Source organism: Schistocerca gregaria, chromosome 7, assembly GCF_023897955.1.
Source record: "Schistocerca gregaria isolate iqSchGreg1 chromosome 7, iqSchGreg1.2, whole genome shotgun sequence".
NCBI lineage: Eukaryota > Metazoa > Arthropoda > Insecta > Orthoptera > Acrididae > Schistocerca > Schistocerca gregaria.
Window position 1 is genome coordinate 47948659 of NC_064926.1, and position 24911 is coordinate 47973569.

At 42.1% G+C, this 24911-nt stretch overlaps 1 protein-coding gene across 1 annotated transcript in view; it reads right to left on the minus strand.

Moving 5' to 3' along the window:
* The window catches only part of LOC126281890 (myrosinase 1-like), a 50128-nt gene extending 43574 nt beyond the window's left edge, over positions 1 to 6554 (minus strand). The window contains exons 1-2 of the mRNA XM_049981205.1: positions 6381 to 6554; positions 2300 to 2433 (exon numbers count right to left, since the gene is read on the minus strand). Of these exons, the coding sequence (XP_049837162.1) occupies positions 2300 to 2433; positions 6381 to 6516 (270 nt within the window). The 5' untranslated portion in view covers positions 6517 to 6554. The remainder of the gene's footprint in view (positions 1 to 2299; positions 2434 to 6380) is intronic.
* Positions 6555 to 24911: the final 18357 nt, after the last annotated feature.

The window sequence follows — 24911 nt, forward strand, 5'->3', positions numbered from 1 at the left end:
GGGTTGACAAGACTATAAAGATGCAGTCTGGAAACGTTCATTTTCATCAGAGACACCACACAGGAATCCGTCCATCGTGAAGTTTCCACACAGCGCTGAGATTCGTCTGGAAACACGACGTATTGTTCCTCATGTGCCCACTCTTGTCGTTGCTCGCACCAGTGTTGGCCCACTTCTCTCTGGTGCAGGCAAGTGAAGCTACAACGATGACCGCTGTACTGACACTCCACAGTATTCCTGACGTCGTCGCACTGCCCTTGTGGATACTATCTTGCCGGAAACGATGCCGTTCCCTGAATCAAGGTGGCTGTACGATCCAGCAAGCCCTAGCAAACTACACTCATGGTCATAAATTAAGAATAATTGCAGAATGTGGTGCTTAACAAAGTGCCACTACACAAAACTGGCGCTAATAGCATAAGCACATAGGGAACATACATGACACAGTTCTGTAAGTCCACGGTATTGGTGATAAATTGAGAAAGCCGCCCCAAAACACATGTGCTACAAAACGCCACTGTTTCCTGCGCATGTACCCTGGCATCAGTATGGGGTATGATCACCATGCACAAGTACACAGGTCGCACAACGGGTTGGCATATGCTGGGTTATAGCCTCCCATTCTTGCACCAGTACCTGTCAGCTTCTGAAGTGTGCTAGGGGATTGAAGAAGTGCAGCGATACGTTGACCGAGAGCGTCACAGGCATGCTCGATGGGGTTTAGGTCTGGAGAACAGGCAGACCACTCCATTCGCCTGGTATCTTCTGTTTCAAGGTACTCCACCACGATGGCAGCTCGGTGGGGCCGTATGTTAGCATCCATCATGAGGAAGGTGGGACCCACTTCCCACTGCATCCGTGAAAAGGCGGACATACTGGTGCAAAATGACGTCCCGATACACCTGACCCGTTACAGTTCCTCTGTCAAAGACATGCATGAGTGTACGTGCACGAATCATAATCCCACCCCACACCATCAAACCACGACCTCCATACAGGTCCCTTTCAAGGACCTTAAGGAGTTGGTATCTGGTTCCTGGTTCACGCCAGATGAAAACCCAGCGAGAATCACTGTTCAGACTATACCTGCCTTCGTCCGTCAACATAACCTGTGACCACTGTTCCAGTGAGCATGTGCTCTGCTCTCGACACCAAGCTTTACGTGCTCTCCTGTGACCAGGGTCAGTGGAATGCACCTTGCAGGTCTCCGGGCAAATGAACCATGTCTGTTCAGTCGTCTGGAGATTGTGTGGCTGAGGTAAGGTCCCGAGCAAGGCTACTTGCAGTACCCCGTGGCCATCTGCGGCCACTGATGGTGAGATATCGGTCTTCTTGTGGTTTTGTACACTGTGTACGTCCCGTACTGTAACGCCTGGACACGTTTTCTGTCTGCTGGAACCGTTCCCATAATCTTGAGATCACAATTTGTGTCACACGGAGGGCCCGTGCTATGACCTGCTGTGTTTGACCATCCTCCAGTCACCCTAGTATTCTACCCCTCATAACGTCATCAATATGTTTTCTTTGAGCCATTTTCAACACACAGTCACCATTAGCAGGTCTGGAAACGTCTGCACATTTACTCGCTGCACCGTACTCTGACGTCCATCAACACACCTCTGTGTATGTGGACTGCTGCCAGCGCCACCGTGCGACGCCCGCAGGTCAAATGCACCGCATGGTCATACCCCGAGGTGATTTAAACCAGCAAACCGCCCACCAGAGCATTGTTTCACCACGTATCAGCATTATCCTAAATGTATGAGCATGAGTATATGTGTCTGTCCTCTGGGGCACCAATCGCGACGAGACACAACATTATTTACTCACAAGCAAATAAGTTTCAAATGAGGGACTTAAAGTGTATTTCTTCTTTATATACAGAGTGAGGATGGTGTTACTTTTAACTGTTCTGTGCGGTTGCTTTTAAATTCTAACCATTTGCATATCCAAAAATGTACAGTTTGGACAAAGTGAAACTGGCCGGGATAATACTTCATGCACCTTGAGGCAGATAACCCATCTTAATAGAAACGCATCTGGCGTTAAATAATATAAACTGCTTTTCTTATCCTAAGGCTCGTGAAACTTTTCCCGGGCGTTTTATTGTGGCCACCCCTCAGCACACTTCATGTGAACATTACATTTGTTGCATGCCTCGCCCTCATGTTGCAGTTTTTCTAAGCGGGGGGTGTACTTCATTAATGTGAGACTGGAGACTCTCTGCTACGAGTGAGTCACATCGTAACTCGGTACATTCACCGAGTGCCACGCCTGCGTAACGCCAGCGAGTACTCACGTTGAGCGCCTTCAGCATCTGCACGTCCTCCTGGTACTTGTGGTAGGAGTCGCAGGCCACGTCGCCGTTGTCGCCATTCGTGCCGTACTCCGGGTGTTCGTGCAGCATGTGGTCCCAGATGTTCTCGCCCTTGCCTGCGTACACAGCGGTGTGTCATTGCAAGAAGAGGGTTTTTTATGACGTAAGAGAGAAGACACTGCACTACACGTCACAGCAAGAAAGAACATGTTAAAGTAGCTGCCTAAGGCCACTGGAATCTTTCTAAACAAGTCAGCTGTGTGAGAGGGACCGAGAAATGGCAGATACAGAAAGTGGGAAACAAAAGCCTGAGATATAAATAGCTTGATAGAAATAGCTTGATATAAAACAATGCAAAATTATGCCAATCAAAAGCAGAAGTTGAGGCAGAGGGTCTGTTGTGTGCTTAAAATGGAAAGTGCGAGGAGTCACAAAAATCCGGCGTGTGAGAGACAGCCTTTCACTGCGATTATGGCTTATTGTGAACAACCGGATCTATCATTATTTTGAATGTGGCTACGTCGTTTAATCGCCCTGCTATGAAAGTGAGCCGAATCTGCGATACTGTAGTGTTCTACACACTCAGGTCAGACTTGCACGTCAGAATACCCCACTCCCCGTATTCGCTCCTGAAACGACCGCTCTCAGCCCAGGGGCGTTGTTAGCAGTGGAATTCGCATAATCACGACTGATACGTACATGGCTTCCCCAGTCCTTCTCATAGCAGCAACTCTTGTGTTGCCCACTGACTGTACCTCGTTACCAAGTTGTAGTCTCGGGCTGAGTGCTCCAGCAGTAAAGACTGCGCATGGAAACCATTTTAAAGTAGCTCAGCGATGCGAGCAACAGCCAGAGGCAACACGTCGTTCGCATTCCTTTCTCCGGTTTGATAACTGGCGCAGCTTATGGACACGCAGGACGCAACAATGGCGTCTAATTCAAAGACTTGTAGTAGCCCATCCACCCATACAAAATTATTATTATTATTGTTATAGTTATAGTGTCTCGGTTACATTCGTACATTCCCCAGTCTCTTACAAGCCCAATGTTTCGCTTCGCAAAATGAGGCACTAAAAATAAACAACATAACAGTTTTTATCATTGCACTGTACTTGCCTTGCTGGATGTGGGGCCCTAGGATTCTTCTGTGTCTCAGAGACAGAATATGGTCTATTAAAATGAAGTGCACTTGTCAGAAGCAAATGTGTAAACCTTTCTGAAAAGCTACTCATACTCACTGTAAACTCTTTTTATTGCCAATTATCTGTGCAGTTTAAGCACCAAAATTGTTGTAAATTTTCAAATTCACATAGTGCAGCCATTTTCTTTATCTTTCTTCCCACATAAAGTGCCACATTGCCCATACGAAAGTTTTTCCATGATATCAAAATTTATGTCACTTTCTTATTTCAACATTGCCAAATATATACTTTATAATTTAGAGAGAAAAGTCGCAAATATACTACAAAATGGTGCGGGCAGTGGTCTAAGTGTTCTGAATACGAAACTGTTTCTACACTCCTGGAAATTGAAATAAGAACACCGTGAATTCATTGTCCCTGGAAGGGGAAACTTTATTGACACATTCCTGGGGTCAGATACATCACATGATCACATTGACAGAACCACAGGCACATAGACACAGGCAACAGAGCATGCGCAATGTCGGCACTAGTACAGTGTATATCCACCTTTCGCAGCAATGCAGGCTGCTATTCTCCCATGGAGACGATCGTAGAGATGCTGGATGTAGTCCTGTGGAACGGCTTGCCATGCCATTTCCACCTGGCGCCTCAGTTGGACCAGCGTTCGTGCTGGACGTGCAGACCGCGTGAGACGTCGCTTCATCCAGTCCCAAACATGCTCAATGGGGGACAGATCCGGAGATCTTGCTGGCCAGAGTAGTTGACTTACACCTTCTAGAGCACGTTGGGTGGCACGGGATACATGCGGACGTACATTGTCCTGTTGGAACAGCAAGTTCCCTTGCCAGTCTAGAAATGGTAGAACGATGGGTTCGATGACGGTTTGGATGTAGCGTGCACTATTTAGTGTCCCCTCGACGATCACCAGAGGTGTACAGTCAGTGTAGGAGATCGCTCCCCACACCATGATGCCGGGTGTTGGTTGGCCCTGTGTGCCTCGGTCGTATGCAGTCCTGATTGTGGCGCTCACCTGCACGGCACCAAACACGCATACGGCCATCATTGGCACCAAGGCAGAAGCGACTCTCATCGCTGAAGACGACACGTCTCCATTCGTCCCTCCATTCACGCCTGTCGCGACACCACTGGAGGCGGGCTGCACGATGTTGGTGCGTGAGCGGAAGACGGTCTAACGGTGTGCGGGACCGTAGCCCAGTTTCATGGAGACGGTAGCGAATGGTCCTCGCCGATACCCCAGGAGCAACAGTGTCCCTAATTTGCTGGGAAGTGGCGGTGCGGTCCCCTACGGCACTGCGTACGATCCTACGGTCTTGGTGTGCATCCGTGCGTCGCTGCGGTCCGGTCCCAGGTCGACGGGCACATGCACCTTCCGCCGACCACTGGCGACAACATCGATGTACTGTGGAGACCTCACGCCCCACGTGTTGAGCAATTCGGCGGTACGTCCACCCGGCCTCCCGCATGCCCACTATACGCCCTCGCTCAAAGTCCGTCATCTGCACATACGGTTCACGTCCACGCTGTCGCGGCATGCTACCATTGTTAAAGACTGCGATGGAGCTCCGTATGCCACGGCAAACTGGCTGACACTGACGGCGGCGGTGCACAAATGCTGCGCAGCTAGCGCCATTCGACGGCCAACACCGCGGTTCCTGGTGTGTCCGCTGTGCCGTGCGTGTGATCATTGCTTGTACAGCCCTCTCGCAGTGTCCGGAGCAAGTATGGTGGGTCTGACACACCGGTGTCAATGTGTTCTTTTTTCCATTTCCAGGAGTGTAGAATGAAATTTTCAAGTGCTCTACCGTCTGAGCTACCCAAGCACGACTCACGCCCCGTCCTCACAGCCTTACTTCTGCCAGTACCTCGCCTCCTACCTTCCAAACTTGACAAAAGCTCTCCTGCGAACCTTGCAGAACACAGTTTTAATCTGCCAGGAAGTTTCATATCAGCGCACACTCCGCTGTAGAGTCAAAATTTCATTCTAGAAATAATCCCAAGGCTGTTGCTAAGCCATGTCTCCGCAAATCCTTTCTTCCAGAAGTGCTAGTTCTGCAGGGTTTGTAGGAGAGCTTCCGTGAAGTTTGGAAGGTAGGAGGCGAGGTACTGGCAGAATTACAGCTGCGAGGAAGGCGCGTGAGTCGTGCTTGGGTAGCTCAGACGGTCGCTGGCACGGTAGCTCAGCGTGTTCGGTCAGAGGGATAGCTGCCCTCTGTAATACAAAAACTGAATTAATCGATCAACAACGACCTTCAACGGATGTTCTACGACGTCCGTCCCGAGCAGAAGCAACGAGCAAAAGCGAACAAAATGAGATTAAAAGTCGGTAGAGCACTTGCCCGCGAAAGGCAAAGCTCCCGAGTTCGAGTCTCGGTCCGGCATACAGTTTTAATCTGCCTGGAAGTTTCAAGAAATTGTTTACTGAATGAATCTGATCAGTGAAAATGTTTTCTGCTGGATAATATTACATGTTTCTGAAAGTAGTTCCAATAAATTAGTGGTTAAGCATTAGGCAACGCAATTCTAAAGCAAATATTTTCATGTCGAAATGTCTTTTCTACTATACTGCAGGGTAAGTTTAAGAAGGTGTGAGCACTGCTAATGAAGGAAGTCTGCTATACGTTTTCATTAAATCAACATTAATTTCAGCAGCTATAAATTCTTACTGAACCCAACATTCGGACGGGAGTTCAGGTAATATTAAAAGGAAGAGACGTGTGGATTCGGAGACACTGTTAAGTAAGATCACTTCAATGTGAGCGTTAGTTGTAGATGAACTGAGAATAGAAAGCGATCACACGTATAGTGAAGTGTTCTCAAATGAAGAGGAATGTTGAGAAATTTAGTTAGAACACCTAATGATACACAATATGGTAACGTAGATGTTAATTCGCACTCACCATCCTCATTCCAAGCCCCTTCGATCTGGTAAGACGCAGTGGCGGTGCCCAGCAGGAAGCCTTCCGGGAACTGGTTTACTGTTGACTGCGCCGCAGCAGCAGCGAACAGTGCTGCCAACAGTGTTAGCTGCAGCATATTGCAAGGTCGATAGTCATGCAGCAATTGGAGTTTTTGTGTGTGTTTATATATATATATATACATACATAGGCTCTCAAGTACCTCATTACAGTACTCAGTGACAAACAAACTCATCTATCACTGATTATCAGCGGGTAAATCAGATAATTGAAAGACTCTTCTGCAGTACCTGTTTTTCGATTATTGGTCAATGTTATCAATTAAGGAAGCACGGCAAACGTGACTAGCAACAGTGCGCACTGCGCAAGAGAGAAGCTGAAACAATCGATAGCAGGAAGTCTGAGGAAGACTTCGATTAGCAACTCTTCTGTACTGATGTTTGGTTTGTGGGGCGCTCAGCTGAATGGTCATCAGCGCCCGTACAAAGTCCCAATTTTATCACACTCCCAATTGATCCACAGTCCAGTCTATTCACTGTCACGAATTATGATGATTGTGATTATGAAATAATGAGATGAACAAAAACACCCCGTCAACGGGCAGAGAAAATTCCCATCCCGGTCGGGAATCGAACCCGGGCCCCGTGATCCAAAGGGAGCAACGCTAACCACTTTTTTTTTTCAAATCTCATTTAGTTCGCTTTTGTTCGTTGCATCTGCTCGGGGCGGACGTCGTAAGACATCCATTTAAGTTCGTTGTTGATCAATTAACTCAGTTTTGTTTATTACAGAGGGCAGCTAACCCTCTGACGGAACACGGTGAGCTACCGTGCCGGTAGACCACGAACTGCGGACATATATGTACTGCTGGAGAAGTAGACTTTGGGTCGTCGTCCAATTAACTTGGTTTTGGTGTTCATTTCTTATCACAAATCACTTGAGGCTGATAGACTGTTCATATCCTAGTGTCTGCCCTTATTCCTTTTACAGGGCGGTAGTTCTGTTTCGCGATTTTAAGCCATGTCATCCAAAGACCACTTCCCAATTTCAGTTCTTCATTCTTTTCTTTTCTTCCAGTATGCTTTCATCTGTCCACTATGTTTCTTCTTTCTGTCATCAGACCATTTTGAACGACTCTTTTTATCTACCCAGTCTTAGAATCCTTCCATTTTCAATACCTCTTTCCCGAAAGGCCTCTCTGTTAGTTATAACGTGTGTTTTTGTTTTGTTTCTTTCTAAAACCTTTTTCACTTCATTGACCCAGCATGTTGTGGACTTCTTACACCACAAATATTTGAAAATCTTATTAGTTAATCCACTGTCTTGCATTCGAAATAAATGTCCAAAATATATGACTTCTTTTTCTCATTATGTTTGATATATTTTTGTATTTTGATATATTTCATCATTACTTCGTAATATCCAACCCTCTGCTGTGTTTCTATGTTTTGTGGTCCTAATATTTTCCTTGTAATTCGCATTTCCAATATTTTTAAGTTATCTAACTTATAGTTAAATACCATGCATTCGCTTGCATAAAGGCATTCTGACTTCACTACCCTGTTGTAATGGCTTAGTTTTGTATTTTTGGATAGTCACTTTTTACTGTAGAGGTCTTTGGTGATAACAAATGCTCTCCCCATTTTATGCAACCGTTCGTCTAAAACTGATTTTTCCAAAGCATTTTCTTGAATTATCCCCCTCAAGATATTTGAATTATTTCTGCCTTCTCTATTTGGCCAATATCTGTTAGCAGGAATGTTGGAGCACCCCCACTTTTTCTGCAACTTTTTTTTCTACAGAAAGCCACAAGGCAGTTCTTCTCTTATCTCTTCCAGGAGATTTATATGTGTTGCAGCAAATGCCACATTTTCGGAAAGTATAGCAAAATTATTTGCAAATGCGAGACAGTTGATTTCGATCTTTTGCATCCTCTTCCCAATCTTATAGGCTAGATGTTGAGTTCAATAAATTTTTTTGTTCCAAATTATCACTGTTCTCAAAGCCAAAAAAAGAAAAAGATATATTACAAAAAATGTGAGTTGGTGGCAGGTGTGAGTGCAGCATCGTGGCCAGGCCTCTAAATTTTTGACCTCTGCCCTCCATGCCGGCACCTGTTTGGCACGCACTCGCACGCCATTGGAAGTAGCAAACTATTATTTATTTTACCCTAATTACTACTTCAGTTTTGTTCTAAGGTTTAAGGCACATATGGGCTCACATGGGAATAGTGGAGGTACTCAGTGACAGGAATGGGGGAGGCATTGTGGCCGGGCGTCTAATATTCGACCCCTTGTAAAATAAAAAGCAAAAAATAAAAATGAAAAAAAGATGGCGCAGTAAAAAAAAAGAAAAAAATAGTGCAATGTTCAGCGTGTCAGCCTAGTAAGCAGGGGGTCCAGCTTCCAACCCCAGCTGGGCACAAATTTTCATCTGCCACTGTTGCTGTATTTCAACGCCCTGTGACAGTGTGAACGTCTGTCCTTCGATATTTAAGATGCAATTTTTTTGACAAATAAAAAAAAAGGACTCAATCAGATAGGGCGTCTGCCATTTAAGCAGGAGACCTGGGGTTCGAGTCCGAGTCGGAGAATACATTTTCAACTGTCCCCGTTTATATTTATCAACGCCTGTGAGCAGCTAACGGTCTGGATTTCATTGCGTTTAAAGTGCCTAGAAATAATTTTTTGCTGAATTTAATTTTAGAAGGATTCCAAGATTGTCCAATCCAACCTTTTGACTACAGCTGTTGGGACTCCCCAGAACCCTTGGTCCCAATGCATTTCGTGACGCAATTGTATATTTCTCTCTCGAGTTACCACCTGGGGTAGTGTATTCATTCTGCGGGCTTTCCATACTGCAATTGAGATTGCATTACATACAAAATAAGGAACTGTATTCCAAGATAAGATCGGACTGTTATTCCGAAATTTGATTTTTTTCATCGTGGTTCACTCCACTAGGTTCTTCCGTTCTCTCCAAAGTCAGACCGTAGGCCAGCTTTCACCTGTAAACCTAGGTAGGGCCCCTCGCAGGGTACTACCATCCGGAACCAGATGGTCCGATGTCTTTTAACGAGGTTGTTACTCCTACCCCTCCTCCTTCCCCGTGACTTGCTACGTGGGGCCCCGTGCATCGGATTGGTAATAGTGGAGTTATTATTATTAGGGATATTATCATACTTTTGTGCGTGTCAGTTTTTTCAGTATGTGTCAATCAGTTAAAACTCAAAACTTTCATTTATAGTCGTTGTTCCTGATCCCACAGAGAAAATAGCAAAAAGGAATCCTTTCTTTCAGTGAGCACAAACAGTAATGTGGACTTGCAGAGTGGAAATTATGGCCAGAATGTTCTCCATCGCTTTCTGGCTGACCGCAGAAAATAATTGTCAAGCACTTGTAAAGAACGCATAGACAATTTAGGTGTCTTTTAATAACGTCATGTTGAAGTATCGACCATTTTAATTATTTACCCACAGCCCCAAATATGGTTTTAATTGGCCGGGAAACAGATCTATGAAAGTGATCGATACAAACTGGGGAACTCTGTTGGTACTAACAGGATAGCGAAGTGAAATATGCCCAAACTAGCGCGAGAACAGTGTTAAGATTTCCTCTTGAATGTAGAAAGAAAATGGTGATTGTTAGTCACAGTAACCTTGAACGTGACGGAAGGAGGTAAGAAGACGACCGGCTATTAGAAATGGTATCTAATGATAAGGATGATGTGAAAGCTAAGATGAAACCACTCTCTGGTGACGAATGCTCAGAATTAGAAACTGAAATTGATGAGGATGGTTCCATCAAAGTAATAAACCTAAAATCTGACGGTGATTTGTCAAAAGTAGAATGGGAGGTAAATTTCTATGTTACTGCGAAACTATAACCAATTTATGATTATGATTTCTGAAATTCAGCCGAGTCAGGGAACGCTAGAAACTCCTTTAAAACGGGTTGAAACGTCAAGTGGCAAGCACCAAAAGGCATGCAATTACTGTTTTCTAAACTTGTATTACATCAAAAAGATCTGAAATCTATTAATAAGAAACTAAAGGATGAAATGAACTCAAAAATGAACAGCTTAAAATTATAAAACTCATTCTAAACACCATTATCTGCAAGTCACAATAGGGCAACGGGTAACTAAATTGCATAGTGTTTCTAAAACCGAAATTGCCGAACTTCGCAAAGATATCAGAGATACAGATTTGTCAGAAAGTGTAGGCAATGAACTGAAACTTTGCTCTAATCGGTTTGGGAAAGTAACTAATAAAGTAAATGTTTGTCAGAAAGATACTAAGAAACAAAAATCTGACTGTGTGAAATTTTCTAGCACAGTGGAGACAGTCAGACTACAAGTAGAAAAACTAAATACTAGTATTGCTAATACAAAAAAAAGGAAATCATGTTGCTTCAGTTGACGCAGCTTTAAGCGAATGTCGTCAATTTTTACGTTTTGATCCAGACAAATGCATCCGTTATAGTTCATGAAAGATTTAGAGAATGTTTCACCAAATGCTTGCTCACAATGTCAAAAGGTCATTTGTCAGGAGACGCTTTGCGACGGTCAGCTGACATAATAGGTAAAAAACTCTTTCTGAATTTAAAACGACATTTCATAATGAGTACAGGTCGCACAATAAAAGATGATGATCTGATAGAATTTAGGAGTGTTAAAAAGTTTCCAAGTCGTGAATGAGTCAAAGAGTTCTCTAGGAAATGGATTTCACGGCTGTCACATCCAACAGAAATAATGATACCGGAAATGATGATCGTGGGGCTAGAAGGTACGCTGCCTTGGTATACGTTGAAAAGAATCATTTCTGCACATAGAGACGACGTGAACAGATTCACTGAATATCTGAAAAGAGTGGAAAGAGTAGCTGCTGTCGAGGAAAAGGTGCAGAACAATAACAGGTCCTCTAACAGTCATATAAATTACCTAAATAGTAACAGTGAGAACGTGAATATTGGAATGGAAGTTCAGAATACACGATCTAATTATCGTGGTCAAGGCTGTGGTGGAGGAAGACGAGATAGACAGCCACCGTGCTTTCGTAGTAATTATTATGAAGGAGGCAGAAACAGACGGAGCACAGAATGCCACCCGATCTGATTCTGAACTGAATGAACAGAACAGGTTGTGGGTGGGAATCTAATTCCCGTCAGGTGCTCACCAGGCGCAAACAACAACACAGCCAGTAACAAAAACACAGGCCACAGTCAGTCAGCACACTCAAATCGATGTCAGGGATGATGAAAGAAGAACAGTCAGTACTAGTAACGTTCTAAACCACTCTCATTATCTGGTTGACAGCATTTTCAGCACATTAGAAAAATGGGACGAGAAGGAAAAAGAAAATACTACAGATAATAGGGAAGAACAAATTAACTGGTTAAAACCAGATGGGGACGAAGTTGAAGTAAAGGCTTACATCTTTGAAACTAGTGGCAACTGAAGGATAAAGTTTCGGTAGAGGAAGCAGAGTCAGTTTTGTAAGGTTTTGAGGATGAGTGGGAGTTGTGAAGGAGTAGTAACAAAAGTGAAGTCAGGGAATCTATTACCTATACTGACTTGTCACAAACTGTAAAAGCAGACGACGGTATATACCAGGTGATCAAAAAGTCAATATAAATTTGAAAACTGAATAAATCACGGAATAATGTAGATAGAGAGGTACAAATTGACACACATGCTTGGAATGACATGGGGTTTTATTAGAACCAAAAAAATACAAAAGTTCAAAAAATGTCGGTCAGATAGCGCTTTTTCTGATCAGAATAGCAATAATTGGCATAACAAAGTAGGACAGAGCAAAAATGATGTTCTTTACAGGAAATGCTCAATATGTCCACCATCATTCCTCAACAATAGCTGTAGTCGAGGAATAATGTTGTGAACAACACTGTAAAGCATGTCCAGAGTTATGGTGAGGTATTGGCGTCGGATGTTGTCTTTCAGTATCCCTAGAGATGTTTGTCGATCACGATGCACTAGCGACTTCAGGTAACCCCAAAGCCGTTAATCACACGGACTGAGGTCTGGCGACCTGGGAGGCCAAGCATGACGAAAGTGGCGGCTGAGCACACTGTCATCGCCAAACGACGCTCGCAAGAGATCTTTCACGCGTCTAGCAATATGGCGTGGTTCTAATAAAACCCCATGTCATTCCAAGCATGTGTGTCAATTTTTACCTCTCTATCTACATTATTCCGTGGTTTATAACGTTTTCAAATTTATACTCACTTTTTGATCAACCGGTAGATAGTAATGTTGCACAGAGAGGCAGCTGCTCAGATGTAGAGAGTAGTTTAGCTAATGTGCAGCAAGCGAAAGTAGAGGATATCACCAATTGCTTAGATTTAAAAATGATGGACGAGATGGAGAGGGCGGCTGCGGAAGTAGAGGTTGATCAACCCGTTACCTAAGCACAAAGGTACTTGCAACTGAATAAAATAACTTTAGCTGGAGACAGATTGAAAAAGATTTATTAGAAGGCTTTCATAAGGAACCTGTTCAAGCTATAATAACTCACCCTATTATAAAAACTAACATCTCAGGAATAATAGTGCGTTTTCTTCTTGATAATGGCAGTGAAGCAAGTGCTTTGTCCGCAGCATTATTTGATTCTATTCCTAATAAGAATGAGTTAACTGACATGAAAGCAAGTGGTTTAAGAACGATAGGTGCTACTGGAAAAGTTTCTGGACTAGTCTAGTACGAATATTTCATACCGATTGGTGTAGGTAACATAAAAATAGATCATCCTTGTTTGATAGTGTTCAAGTTAAGTGTCGCAATGTTGATCTGTAAAGGCCTTTTAAGTAAATGTCTTGGAAAGACTGACTTTCATCAGAGCAACTCAGCGTTGACTTCACCAGATTCTCGAGTGTTTACGGAGCCTTTCATTGGAAATTACGTGGGCAGTAATAATGAAGCATGGAAGCTGACTGAGGAATAAGGAACACTTGCAGGGAGGTACTGAATCCGGGAAAATGTGAAAGATGTAATGCGGAAGAGAACTATATCCTGGAAGAAACTGGAACTAAGGTACAGTTGACAAATAAAATTTCTGATTAACATAGTGCAGAATTAAGGGAAGTCGTCACCATTCATCACAATGTATTTTCTAATACGCCTAATGAAGTTAAACTGTATGAATGACATGAAACTTGGGCAGGAATTTTTCAAGAAACTTTACCAGATACATGTTGTGAGAAAGGAAGTTTTTAAGAATAAATTCAACATATGTTGGCATGGGGAGTCATTGAGCAAACAGTTAGTGAATGTAATAATCCTGTTGTGTTTAAGCGTGAGGAAAGCGTAAGATAGGCACAGGACGCACGCTGGCTGAATGACATTGTAATAAGAGAGCAGATGTGGTCTAGGGGTAGCGTCTTTTTATTGGTAATGAAAACGTCGTCGGTCCCAGCCTCTAAACCCGCCACCACTTAAATTATTGAGTAACAATCAGCATAGGCTGCAGAAAATTCCGGTACGGGAAGTCACCCTAATTCTGCTAACGGCCTTGTCAAAGAGGGCGAAGGTTCAGGGCACTCTCTTGTCCATGGGGTGAGAAATTGGAAGAATCAGCAATGATCAACGGCAAGAGGATGCAGAAGGCAATAGAAACCACTGCATTAAAGACACATAACGTGTATTCACAGGGCATGTGGCCTGTAACTGAAAAAAGTGTCATCATGATCTCTCCATTGGCAGAAGATTTCGGAATTGTCCCCATTTAGATCTCTGTTAGGGGACTGCCAATAGGGAGGTGACCATGAGGAAAAGACTGAATAATAAACGAAAGGATAACGTTCTACGGGTCGCGGTTTGGAAAATCAAAAGCTTGAATGTGGTAGGGAAGCTAGGAAATCTGAAAAGGGAAATATAAGGCCCGAATATAGATACAGAAGGGGTCAATGATGTGAAATGGAAAGAAGACATGGTCAGATGAGTATAGGGTAATATGAACAACAGCGCAAAATTGTATAACAGGGAAGGTAGGAAAAAGAGTGTCTTACAGTGAACAGTTCAGTGGTAGAGTTGTTCTTGTTAGAATCGACAGCAAACCGATATCGACAGTGGCAGTTCCGTTATACAAGCCGACGTCGCAAGCTGAAGACGAAGAGGTAGAGAAATAATATGAGGATACTGAAAGATTAATGCAGTACATAAAGGAAGATGAAAATCTAATAATCATAGGGGCCTGGAATGCAGTTGCAGGGGAAGAAGAAAAGGTAACAGTAGAATAGGAATCAGGAATTCCGAAATAGGATTGTAAGGTGTACCCAGGAGCAGATATAGACTCAGATCACTATGCAGTAGCTGAAGTTCAAGAGATTTGCCAGGAAGAATCAATACGCAAAGAAGTTGGAAACAGAAGTTCAAAGGGATGATGAGATACGCTTGAAGTTCTTTAACGCTGTACATACAGCAATAAGGAATAGCTCATAGGAATTACAGTTGAAGAGGAATGGGCATTTATAAAAAGAGCAATTACAGAAGTTGGAAAGAAAAACATAAATGAAACAAAGAAGGTAACTGTGAAGAAAGAAGGTAAAAGAACAAATAATTCAGTTGGTCAATGTAGGAACAAGTACAAAAAAATGTAGGAAAATTCAGGAATACAGAAATAGAAGACTGACTCAGCATACAGGAAATTCAAAAAACCTTCGGTGACATAAAAAGCATTGGTGGTAACATTAAGGGTGCAACGGGAATCATTATGCTCCTTGTGAACTAGTACTGAAGCAGGAACTCCATAACATTTTTTCAAACATGGCTGATTTTCCAATCCTGTTTCAGAGCTCTGTAGATGAAAAGAAAGCGTAGCCTGGGGCAAACATTCGTAAAAGAGCCATGGACAGGAAAGAAAGCATGACGCAAATCTACTCCCACTACATTTAACATTGGTGAACTAGTGTTTATAAAGGACCAATGAGGACAATGGGTAAGCCTCACGTAAATACATACCGATTGGAATACCCAAAAAGTAAGAGAGTATTAGGTCTACGAAGCATTGCAGATCTGAAGCCATTCAAACTGACAGTAATTACTAATTAATTTCTGTAGGGAGTCCTCCACTCTCTGGCAGATACAGAGTTTGGCGTACCGTGCGGTCCCAGCTGAACGAAATTTTATTTATCCTTCAAGTTTCATTCTCTTCTTCTATTCTATCTGTAGTAAGTAAGCTATATAGGTCTTCATGTTGTACATATGTTATTAGTTTGTAATTTCTTTCTAGTAAGTAAGAATGATTCCGCCTGCCGCGGTGGTCTAGCGGTTCTAGGCGCTCAGTCCGGAACCGCGCGACTGCTACGATCGCAGGTTCCAATCCTGCCTCGGGCATGAATGTTTGTGATGTCCTTAGGTTAGTTAGGTTTAAGTAGTTCTGCGTTCTAGGGGACTGATGACCACAGATGTTAAGTCCCATAGTGCTCAGAGCCATTTGAACCATTTTTTAAGAATGATTCCAGAATGCGACTATGCACAAATAATGAGTTATAAGAGAATACGATAGGTAGTTTGCAATAGTAAATTCTATATGTTAAAATAACAGTGGGTAAATTTTAGCACCAAATAATAAATGAGACCCACAAAAGGTTTAGTAACAATAAAATACAAATACGTTGCGTTAAGAGAGCTAACTGAAGCTGAAAATTCCTAACATATGAAAGCATAAACTCTGCATAAATTAATAATTTTCACTTTTTGATGTTACTGAGCAACACTCACTGCACGCAGTAAGACGACGTAAAATTTCAAAAGATGTAAAATGGCCTAAACACTGAATTAGTGTATAATTACGAAATATGTACTTATATTTTATATCTTTAATAAATATTGGAGGACACTTAACATGATGTCAAGTTCAAAGTTGACCATAAACTAAGTAAAACATAAGCTCACCACGAAACGGTAGACGTAAAATCACTATCTGCTAACAGATCAGTTAATAATTGTGGGAGCTCATCATATTCAGTAAAAACAGGTTTACATCGGTAAATGGAAAATGAAAAAAAGTCCTTGAAACGTGATTATAGTGAAATTATAGTGTATGAGAAATAGAACAACTGAACATTCCGCTGACAAAGTGTCAATATATAAGACTATTAATATTAAATATCTTCAGATTATACATAACTACCTTTGGGTTGGCTCTGTGCACCATCATCTTTAGAATACATTGGATTGTCAAAAACTGTAAGTGAACCTACAATAAGTTGGATGTGGAACTAAGTCTAAAAGGAACATATAAGCGCCATTGATAATACAATACGAAAGTTAACAACAGGAACTTGGGGGGGGGGGGGAGGGGGGGAATGGATGCTGGCTGGAGAAAAACGGCGAGAACAGGAATGTAAAACAGCAAGTCAAGGCTGGAGCATCTGTAGTCGAGGGGTAGCGTCTTTGAATACTAATCAAAACGTCTTTCGTTCTGGATTCGAAACCTGCTACCACTTAAAGTTTTGATTAATAATCAGCGTTGGCGGCTGAAGGCTTCCGGCATAAGAAGCCACTCTCATTCTGCCAACGGCCTCGTCAAAGAGGGTGGAGGAGCGGGCAGAGGTTCAGGGCACTCTCTTGTCCTTGGATTGGGAAACTGCTTCTAAGGGTGGAAGAATCAGCAACTATCAACAGCATGAGGATGCAGAAGGCAACGCAAACTAAAGCATTAAGGACACATAACGTGTCTCCATAGGAAATGTGGCCTTTAATTTAAAAAATGTCATCATGATCTCTCCATTGGCAAGAGATAGCAGAATAGTTCCATATTCGGAGCTCTGGGAGGGGACTGCTAAAGAGGAGAAAAAGATTGAACAATCAACGAAAGGATAGCCTTCTGCGAACCGGGAGGTGGAATGTCAGAAGCTAGAATGTGGTAGGGAAGCTATAAAATCTGAAAAGGAAAATGTAAGGCTCAATCTAGATGTGGAACGGGCCATTGAAATGAAGTGGAAAGAAGACAAGGATTTCTGCTCATATGAATACAGGGTAATATCAACAACAGCAGAAAATGGTAAAAAGGAGTAAGATTCATTACGAATAAGAAGGTACGGCAAAGAGTGTATTAGAGTGAACAGTTCCGGTATAAATGCCGACGCCGAAAGCTGAAGCTGAAGAGCTAGAGAAAGTGTATGAGGAGACTGAAAGGATAATACGGTACATAAAGGGAGACGAAAATCTAATTGTCATGGGTGACTGGAATGCAGTTGTAGGGGAAGGAGTAGAAGAAAAAGTTACGGGAGCATGTGGGTTCGGGACAAGGAATGAGTGAGGAGAAAGCATAATTGAGTTCCGTAATAAGTTTCAGCTAGTAATAGCGAATACTCTGTTCAACTATCAAAAGAGGAGGAGGTACTTGGAAAATCCGGGTGATACGAGAAGATTACAGTTAGATTACATCAAGGTCAGACAGAGATTCCGATATCAGATATTGGATTGGTAGGAGTGCCCAGGAGCAGATATAGACTGAGATCACATTGTAGTAGTGATGAAGAGTAGGTTGAAGTTCAAGAGATTAGTCAGGTAGCATCAATACACAAAACAGTGGGATGCAGAAGTACTAACGGATGCCGAGACACGCTTGAAGTTCTCTAATGCTAAGGATACAGCAATAAGGAATAGCTCAGTAGGAAGTACAGTTGAAGAGGAATGGACATCCCTAAAAAGAGCAATCACAGAAGTTGGAAAGAAAAACCCAGGTGCAAAGAAGGTAACAGCGAAGAAACCATGGGTAATACTTCAGTTGGGTAATGAAAGAAGGAAGTTCAAAAAGTTCAGGGAAATTAAGAAATACAATTCGCTGTGGAAGCTAAGACGAAATGATTGCATAGAAAATGTGAAGAAATCGAAAAAGAAATGTCTGTCGGAAGGACTGACACAGCATACAGGAATGTCGAAACAATATTTTGTGACATAAAAAGTAAGAGTGGTAACATTAAGAGTACAACTGGAATTCCACTGTTAAATGCAGAGGAGAGGGGGGACAGGTGGAAACAGTACATTGAAGGCCTGTATGAGGGGAGAGATCTGTCTCATGAGATAGAAGAAGAAGGAGGGGTCGGTTTAGAAGAGACAGATGATCCAGTATTAGAATCAAAACTTATGAGAGCTTTGGAAGACTTAAGATCAAATAAGGCCTAAGGGATAGATGACATTCCATTAGAATTTCTAAAATTAGTGGGAGAAGTGGCAACAAAACGACTATTCACGGTGATGTGTAGAATGTATGAGTCTGGTGACATATCATCTGACTTTCGGAAAAATATCATCCACACAATTCCGAAGACTGCAAGAGCTGCCAAGAGCGAGCATTATCGCACTATCAGCTTAACATCTTATGCATCCAAGTTGCTGATAATACACAAAAGAATGAGAGAGGCAATTCTGACGTTCCGGTTGAAGCACGACTAAAGAAAAATCAAGAGACGTTCATAGGATTTGTAGACCTGGAAAAAACATTTAACAATGTAAAATGGTGCAAGACTTTCGAAATTCTGAGATAAATAGGGGTAATTTATAGGAAGAGACGTGTAATATACATAAAGTACAAGAACCAAAAGGGAATAATAAGAGTGGACGACCAGGAACGAAGCGCTCGGATTAAAAATTGTGTAAGACAGGGATGTAGTCTTCCTCTTCCCCCATCGCTTACTGTTCAAGCTGTACATCGAAGGAGCAATGATGGGAATAACAGAAAGGTTCAGCAGTGGAATTCAAATTGAAGGTGAAGTAAGGTCAATGACACGATTCGCTAATGGCACTGCTACATAGCGTGCAAGCCAAGAATAATTATATGATATGCTGAATCAAATGAACACTCTAATGAATACAGAATATGAGCTGAGAGTAAATCGAAGACAAACGAAAGTAATAAGAAGTAGCAAAAATGAGAACAGCGAGAAAGTTAAAATCAGGATTGATGGTCACAAAGTAGATGAAGTTAATAAATTCTACTACCAGCAAAATAACCAATGACGGACGTAGTAAGGAGGACACCAAAAGTAGAATAGCACTGGAAGAAAGGGCAGACCAGGCCAAGAGAAGTACGCTAGTATCAAACATAGGCCTTAATTTGAGAAAGACGTTTCTGAGAAAGTGCGTCTGGATCACAGCATTTTATGGTAGTGAAACATGGACTGTGGGAAAAACCTGAACAGATTTGAGATGAGCAACTGGCGAATATTGAAAATTGGATGGAATGATAAGGTACGGAATGAGGAGGTTATGTGCTAAATCAGATGGAAACGAATATTCGGTAAACACTGAAAAGGAGAAAGGACAGGATGCTAGGACACCTGTTAAGACATCAGGAAATGTCTTCCATGGTACTAGAGGGAACTGCAGAAGGCAGAGGGAGACAGAGACTGGAATACATCGAGTAAATAATTATGGAAATAGGTTCCAAGTACTACTCTGAGATGAAGGGGTTGCCACAGGAGAGCAATTCGCGGGGGATGGCATTAAACCAGTCAGAAGACTGATGACCGAAAAAAAGCCGAGACTTAAAACATTAAGAAAAATTAAGAGTTTAAAAGTCCAATTAAAAGAGGAGGTGGGCTTGGAATCAAATAGAGGGGCGTATGGGGTTGGGTGGCAATGACGAAGGACATTAGCGAGATGGAGAAGTGGGAAAAGCAGTATTAGAGTTGGCTATGCTTGTGGGGTATGGGGAGGAGGAGCTGAATAAAATGTCAGTAGGAATATGAATGCATATTTGAATAAATGTTGAAGCAGGAAAATCAAAATGAGAGTGAAGAAGTGGGTGAAAGCTAGATCGGGTGGCGGGGGGGGGGGGAAGAAAGAAACTTCAGCAGACCTACCCACAGGCGAGTGGTTGAAGGCTGGAAGTGGGGTGTGGGGAATGACCAGAGAGTGTGGTATATAAAGACAAACAAAGAATTGAGGAATTTAAGGAACTGAGGGATGGGAAGGGTGGCTGGCTTTGGAAGCACAGTAATCCATTAGATTAGGTTTGTGTAGTAATGCCGGCAGGACAGAGAGCAGGGGATGAGATAATTGGAAAGAGAAGATATGGGAGGGGGCAGGGGTGTGGGATGGATGGGAGGTCGAAGGTGGATAGAGAACATGAGACTACAGTTGCAGTGTGACATTCATGAAATATAGTAAAGGTAGGAAAGTATATAGCAATCATAATATGGTTACAGAAATAGAAAAATGCATCACACATGTATAAAATAGAGTAGTAGCCTCTTAGAAGGAAATATCACCTAATGAAAACCACTATGGTGCTACACAGCACAAACAGATTAGTGTATATGTACAATGTATCTTAATCACAATGGATACAGATCTTATTTATTACATGGATATTAACTAAGCACAGGAAGATGACAGAATTTCCAGCATATTCAGTTAACCTTGACTTGACTTAGAGACTATATATTCTATTCCCATTTATTCCCCTGCCCTCCCCCTTGCCCCTCTTTGCTACACACCTTTACTACTTCCCACAGGTTTTTTAACCCCCTTTTCACCCACTCTTTCTCTAATACCTGGTTCTAATACCAAATTTCCTACCCCTCCAGCTCACTATTATTGTTACGCCAACAAGATTTATATAAGTAGCTTCAAAGGCAAGTAGAGGTTAAGTGGATATGCTGGAAATTATGTCATCTCCCTGTACGCGGTTAAAACCCTTGTAATAAATAAGTTCTGTATCTATTGTGATTAAGATATTTTGTAAGCATACGCTAATCTATTTATGCTATGTAGCACCAAAGTGGCTTTCATTAGGCACTTTTTCCTACTAAGGGGCAACTGCTCTATTTTATACAAGTGTGATGCATTTTTACATATCTATGTGCATGTTATGATTATCATTTTCGTTCCTAGTTCTATTATATTTCACTGTGACTGCAGTCTCACGTCTTCTATCATCCTTGGAACCCCTATCGACCACACTCCTCCCACCGTCTCCCAAATCGTTCCCCTCATATCTTCTGGTCTCTTTCCCATGCTCTCATCCCCCATTCTCCACCCTGCCAGCATTACTATATCAACCTACCCCAGTGGATTACCATCTTTTCCCACACAGACCCCCCCCCCCCCCAAATTCCTTAATGCTTTGTTTCTCATTATATATTACAATCTCTTGTCACCCCTTCCCTCCCCTCATTGACTCTTCATCTACTTGCCTAGTGGTTGGTCCGTTGAAGTTGCTTGGGTCCCCCGCACCCCTTCCCCCACATAACAACACCTTAACTTTCTCTCACCCTCATTTTGATTTTTCCCACTTCAACATTTAATCAAATTTGGATTCATATGCATGTCATTTCATTCAGCCCCTCCTCCTCATCCCATACATACACCCATCTCTAATACTACTTTTCCAGTTTCCCCATCTCACTATTATCGTTTGACGTTGCTCTATTTGATTTCAAAACCATCTCTCTCTCTTAATTACAATGTTAACCACATTAATTTTCTTAATTTTGTAAGTCTTGGCATAACAATGCAATTCCTATATCTCTGCCATGACTCTTTAGCTAGCATTGATTTACCCATCCCTCTCTGCCTCTCTCTGGCCCCACTCCCTCATTTTAAACTCCTGTTGTTAACTTTAGTATTTTGTATTATCAATGGCGCTTACTATATTCTTACATGTGATCCAATGTCTTTGACTTGTATTTCGTTTTGTTCCTTTTAGACCTTGCTTCCTCATCTAACTTTATGCAGGTTCGCTTACAGTTGTTGACGATCTGATGTATATGTGTTTATTACAAAGATAAGGTGCACAGGGCAATCACAAAGATAATTAGGTACAGTCTGAAGATATTTAACATTAGCAGTCATATGATACTTTATCACTTTAATATTCAGTTGTTCTATTACTCATAGACTTCGATTTCACTATCATTACGTTTTAAGGACATGTGCTCATCTTTTATTTACCAACGCAAAGCTGGTTTTACTAAATATGACGTGTCCCATATGTATTTACTCATTTGTTACAAAATGGTGATTTTACATCTGGCATTTCATGGAGAGCCAATATTTATCTTAATTTATGGCCACTTTGAACTCGACAACATGTCCTGCGATATATGTTAAAGACATACAATGTAAATACGTATTTGGTAATTATACATCAATTTACCTTCAATGTATATTTTACCTTTGAAATTTTAAGTGGTCGTACTGTATGAAAATGTTGCTTTTAGCAAATACTTGAAAATGACATGAAGGCCGAAACCTGGGTTGAACCGAAATAAACAAAAAAACAGTCAAATGGTGGTGTGTTCCTGTATGACTGTTGCTCAGCAACATCAAAAATTGTTTACTTACTAGAGAAGCCAGGCATTTGAGTATGTGTTTAAATATCAATAGTTGAAGATAAAATTGCACAAGACCATAGAATGTCAGATAAAATTTTTCATCTTGTCGGTCTAATAATAACAGGCACCGCCAGTTGATATACGATGCTTGGAGAAAACGATTGCATTGTATTCGCTTCAGGTATCATAACGTCTATATCATATTTTCATCGTGTTTACTTAAGACAATTTGTTCAGGCCCTAAAATTATTGTATAATGTGCTATGATGAAGTCTATCTCTGTGGGTCATTGGTCGTCTCGTCTGATTACCATATGGATGACCCAGGTTCGATTCGCGATGCCCATTCTCGTTGAGAGGACTGGAATCTTGTGCCATTTAAGGAGATACTCAGGTGAGAAGCAGCTGATCCATGGTTTCGGAAGCCGACAACAGGTGGGAGAGCGGCGTGGTGGCGACGCCGTGCATCCCCCGCCTCCCCTCCCTCCCCCCCCTCCCCCCCCCCCCTCCCCCCCCCGCCGAGCCTACTGTGTCCAGACGTCAGCAGTGGCAGGGGTTGACACGGGGCGGCCGATCGGCGCTGAATGATCCGTTATGGTCATACCGCGGAGCTGACGTATATGACGATAATCTTTCCTAGAAATTGAGACAACAGTTTCTCATGAGAAACGGTCGCCTATTTCTAGTGTTCCCATTGTGTTTCTCTACGTATCTACGTTACGGTACATTTTCTTACGAATTATAGCGCTATACTATTGATTCCTTTCGTTAGGGCGATCTTCTGATAACTCCAAACGCTCTGGCAATCACCAGGAATAGACCGTACTATAGTTTTTATATGTTTCATTACTAAATGAACTATCGTTATCAACGCTCCATCTTTCATAGCTGAAAGTTGGTAACCCATTACAAAGTCCTGTTAAAAGTCTGTATCCTTTTTTCCCGGGTTTCTGCATCTCGGAGTAACTGGCCCCGTGTTTGGTGAGTCTACTCGTTTATCTGGCCCTACGATCGTTTCTGTGGCCTTCCCTGCAATCTTTTCCCTTAGACTTTGCCGTTGATGATCATCTTTTGCAAGTTGTCCTCCCGTCTTCGAACTATGTAACCAAAGAACTTCATAATTCGTTGGAAACAAATACTGAACAACGTCTCCACCCTCATTTCTTGGATTTGTAGCTCAGTTTGCCCATTCGTGATGTTCTCAGCAACCTTCTATACGTCCGCATCTGAAAAGCATCAGTTCCTTTATTGTCCTTCAGTTAACGTCCACTTATCAGCGCCGTAAATGGAAACTTGAAACATCACAGATTTAAGGACTCTCAATTTAGTACTTCTACTTAGGGTGCAGGTTTTTCCAAATCACTGTCAAATTCGATGCAGCATCCCTACCCAGAACAATTCTTCTTCATATTTCTTCTGTTGACCTACCCTATTTCTGAACCACTGAGTCCAGGTAGGCAAACTGATGAACTTCTTCATATTCTTTTAGTAGTCAGTAGCTTTTAGTGTCTCATCTCTGCCAGTTATCATGAGCGTGGTCTTTTTCTTTTTAATTGACAATCCAAGTTTAGTCTCTTCAATTCTTCTTGTGATTCTGTGCACTGTTCGGTGTCTTCAGAAAATCTTAAATTACTCATTCTTTGTCCTCTAGATCCGACCACTCCAGCCATGAAGACTTCCTCTCGTAACACATTTTTCATAGATATTACATTGTATCACTAACAGAATGCACTATATTTCGAAAGAATTATACGTTGCCACAATTCTCACAAAAATCTAGTATTACAGCAACTGGTTTCACCTGTTGATCTCGCCTTCGCTAGGTATTTAGATTAAGGGACAGTTTCCGAAAACTTATTACAAATTTTTGTCTGTCTCTACAGGAGTCGCACTCTTGTTCCAGATTGTAGTACTGTACTAACTCACGATGGCCAAATGGAGAGGATGTAAAATGCACCCCGAGAATAGAAAGAAAAGTATTTCATGAAAAGAGGGATTTGTTGACATCTAGTATCAGTTAAAGTGGTTAGAAGTCTTTTCTAAGGCTATTTTTTTCTGCAGCGTACCTTTTATGGCAGTCAGTATTGAAATGTAAGCAGTTCAAACAAGAAGACGATAAAAGATTTCAAAACGTGTTGTTGTACAAGAAGGCTGAAGATTAGTAGGGTAGTTAGAATAACGGAAGACGAGATACTGAGTTCAGCCAGAGA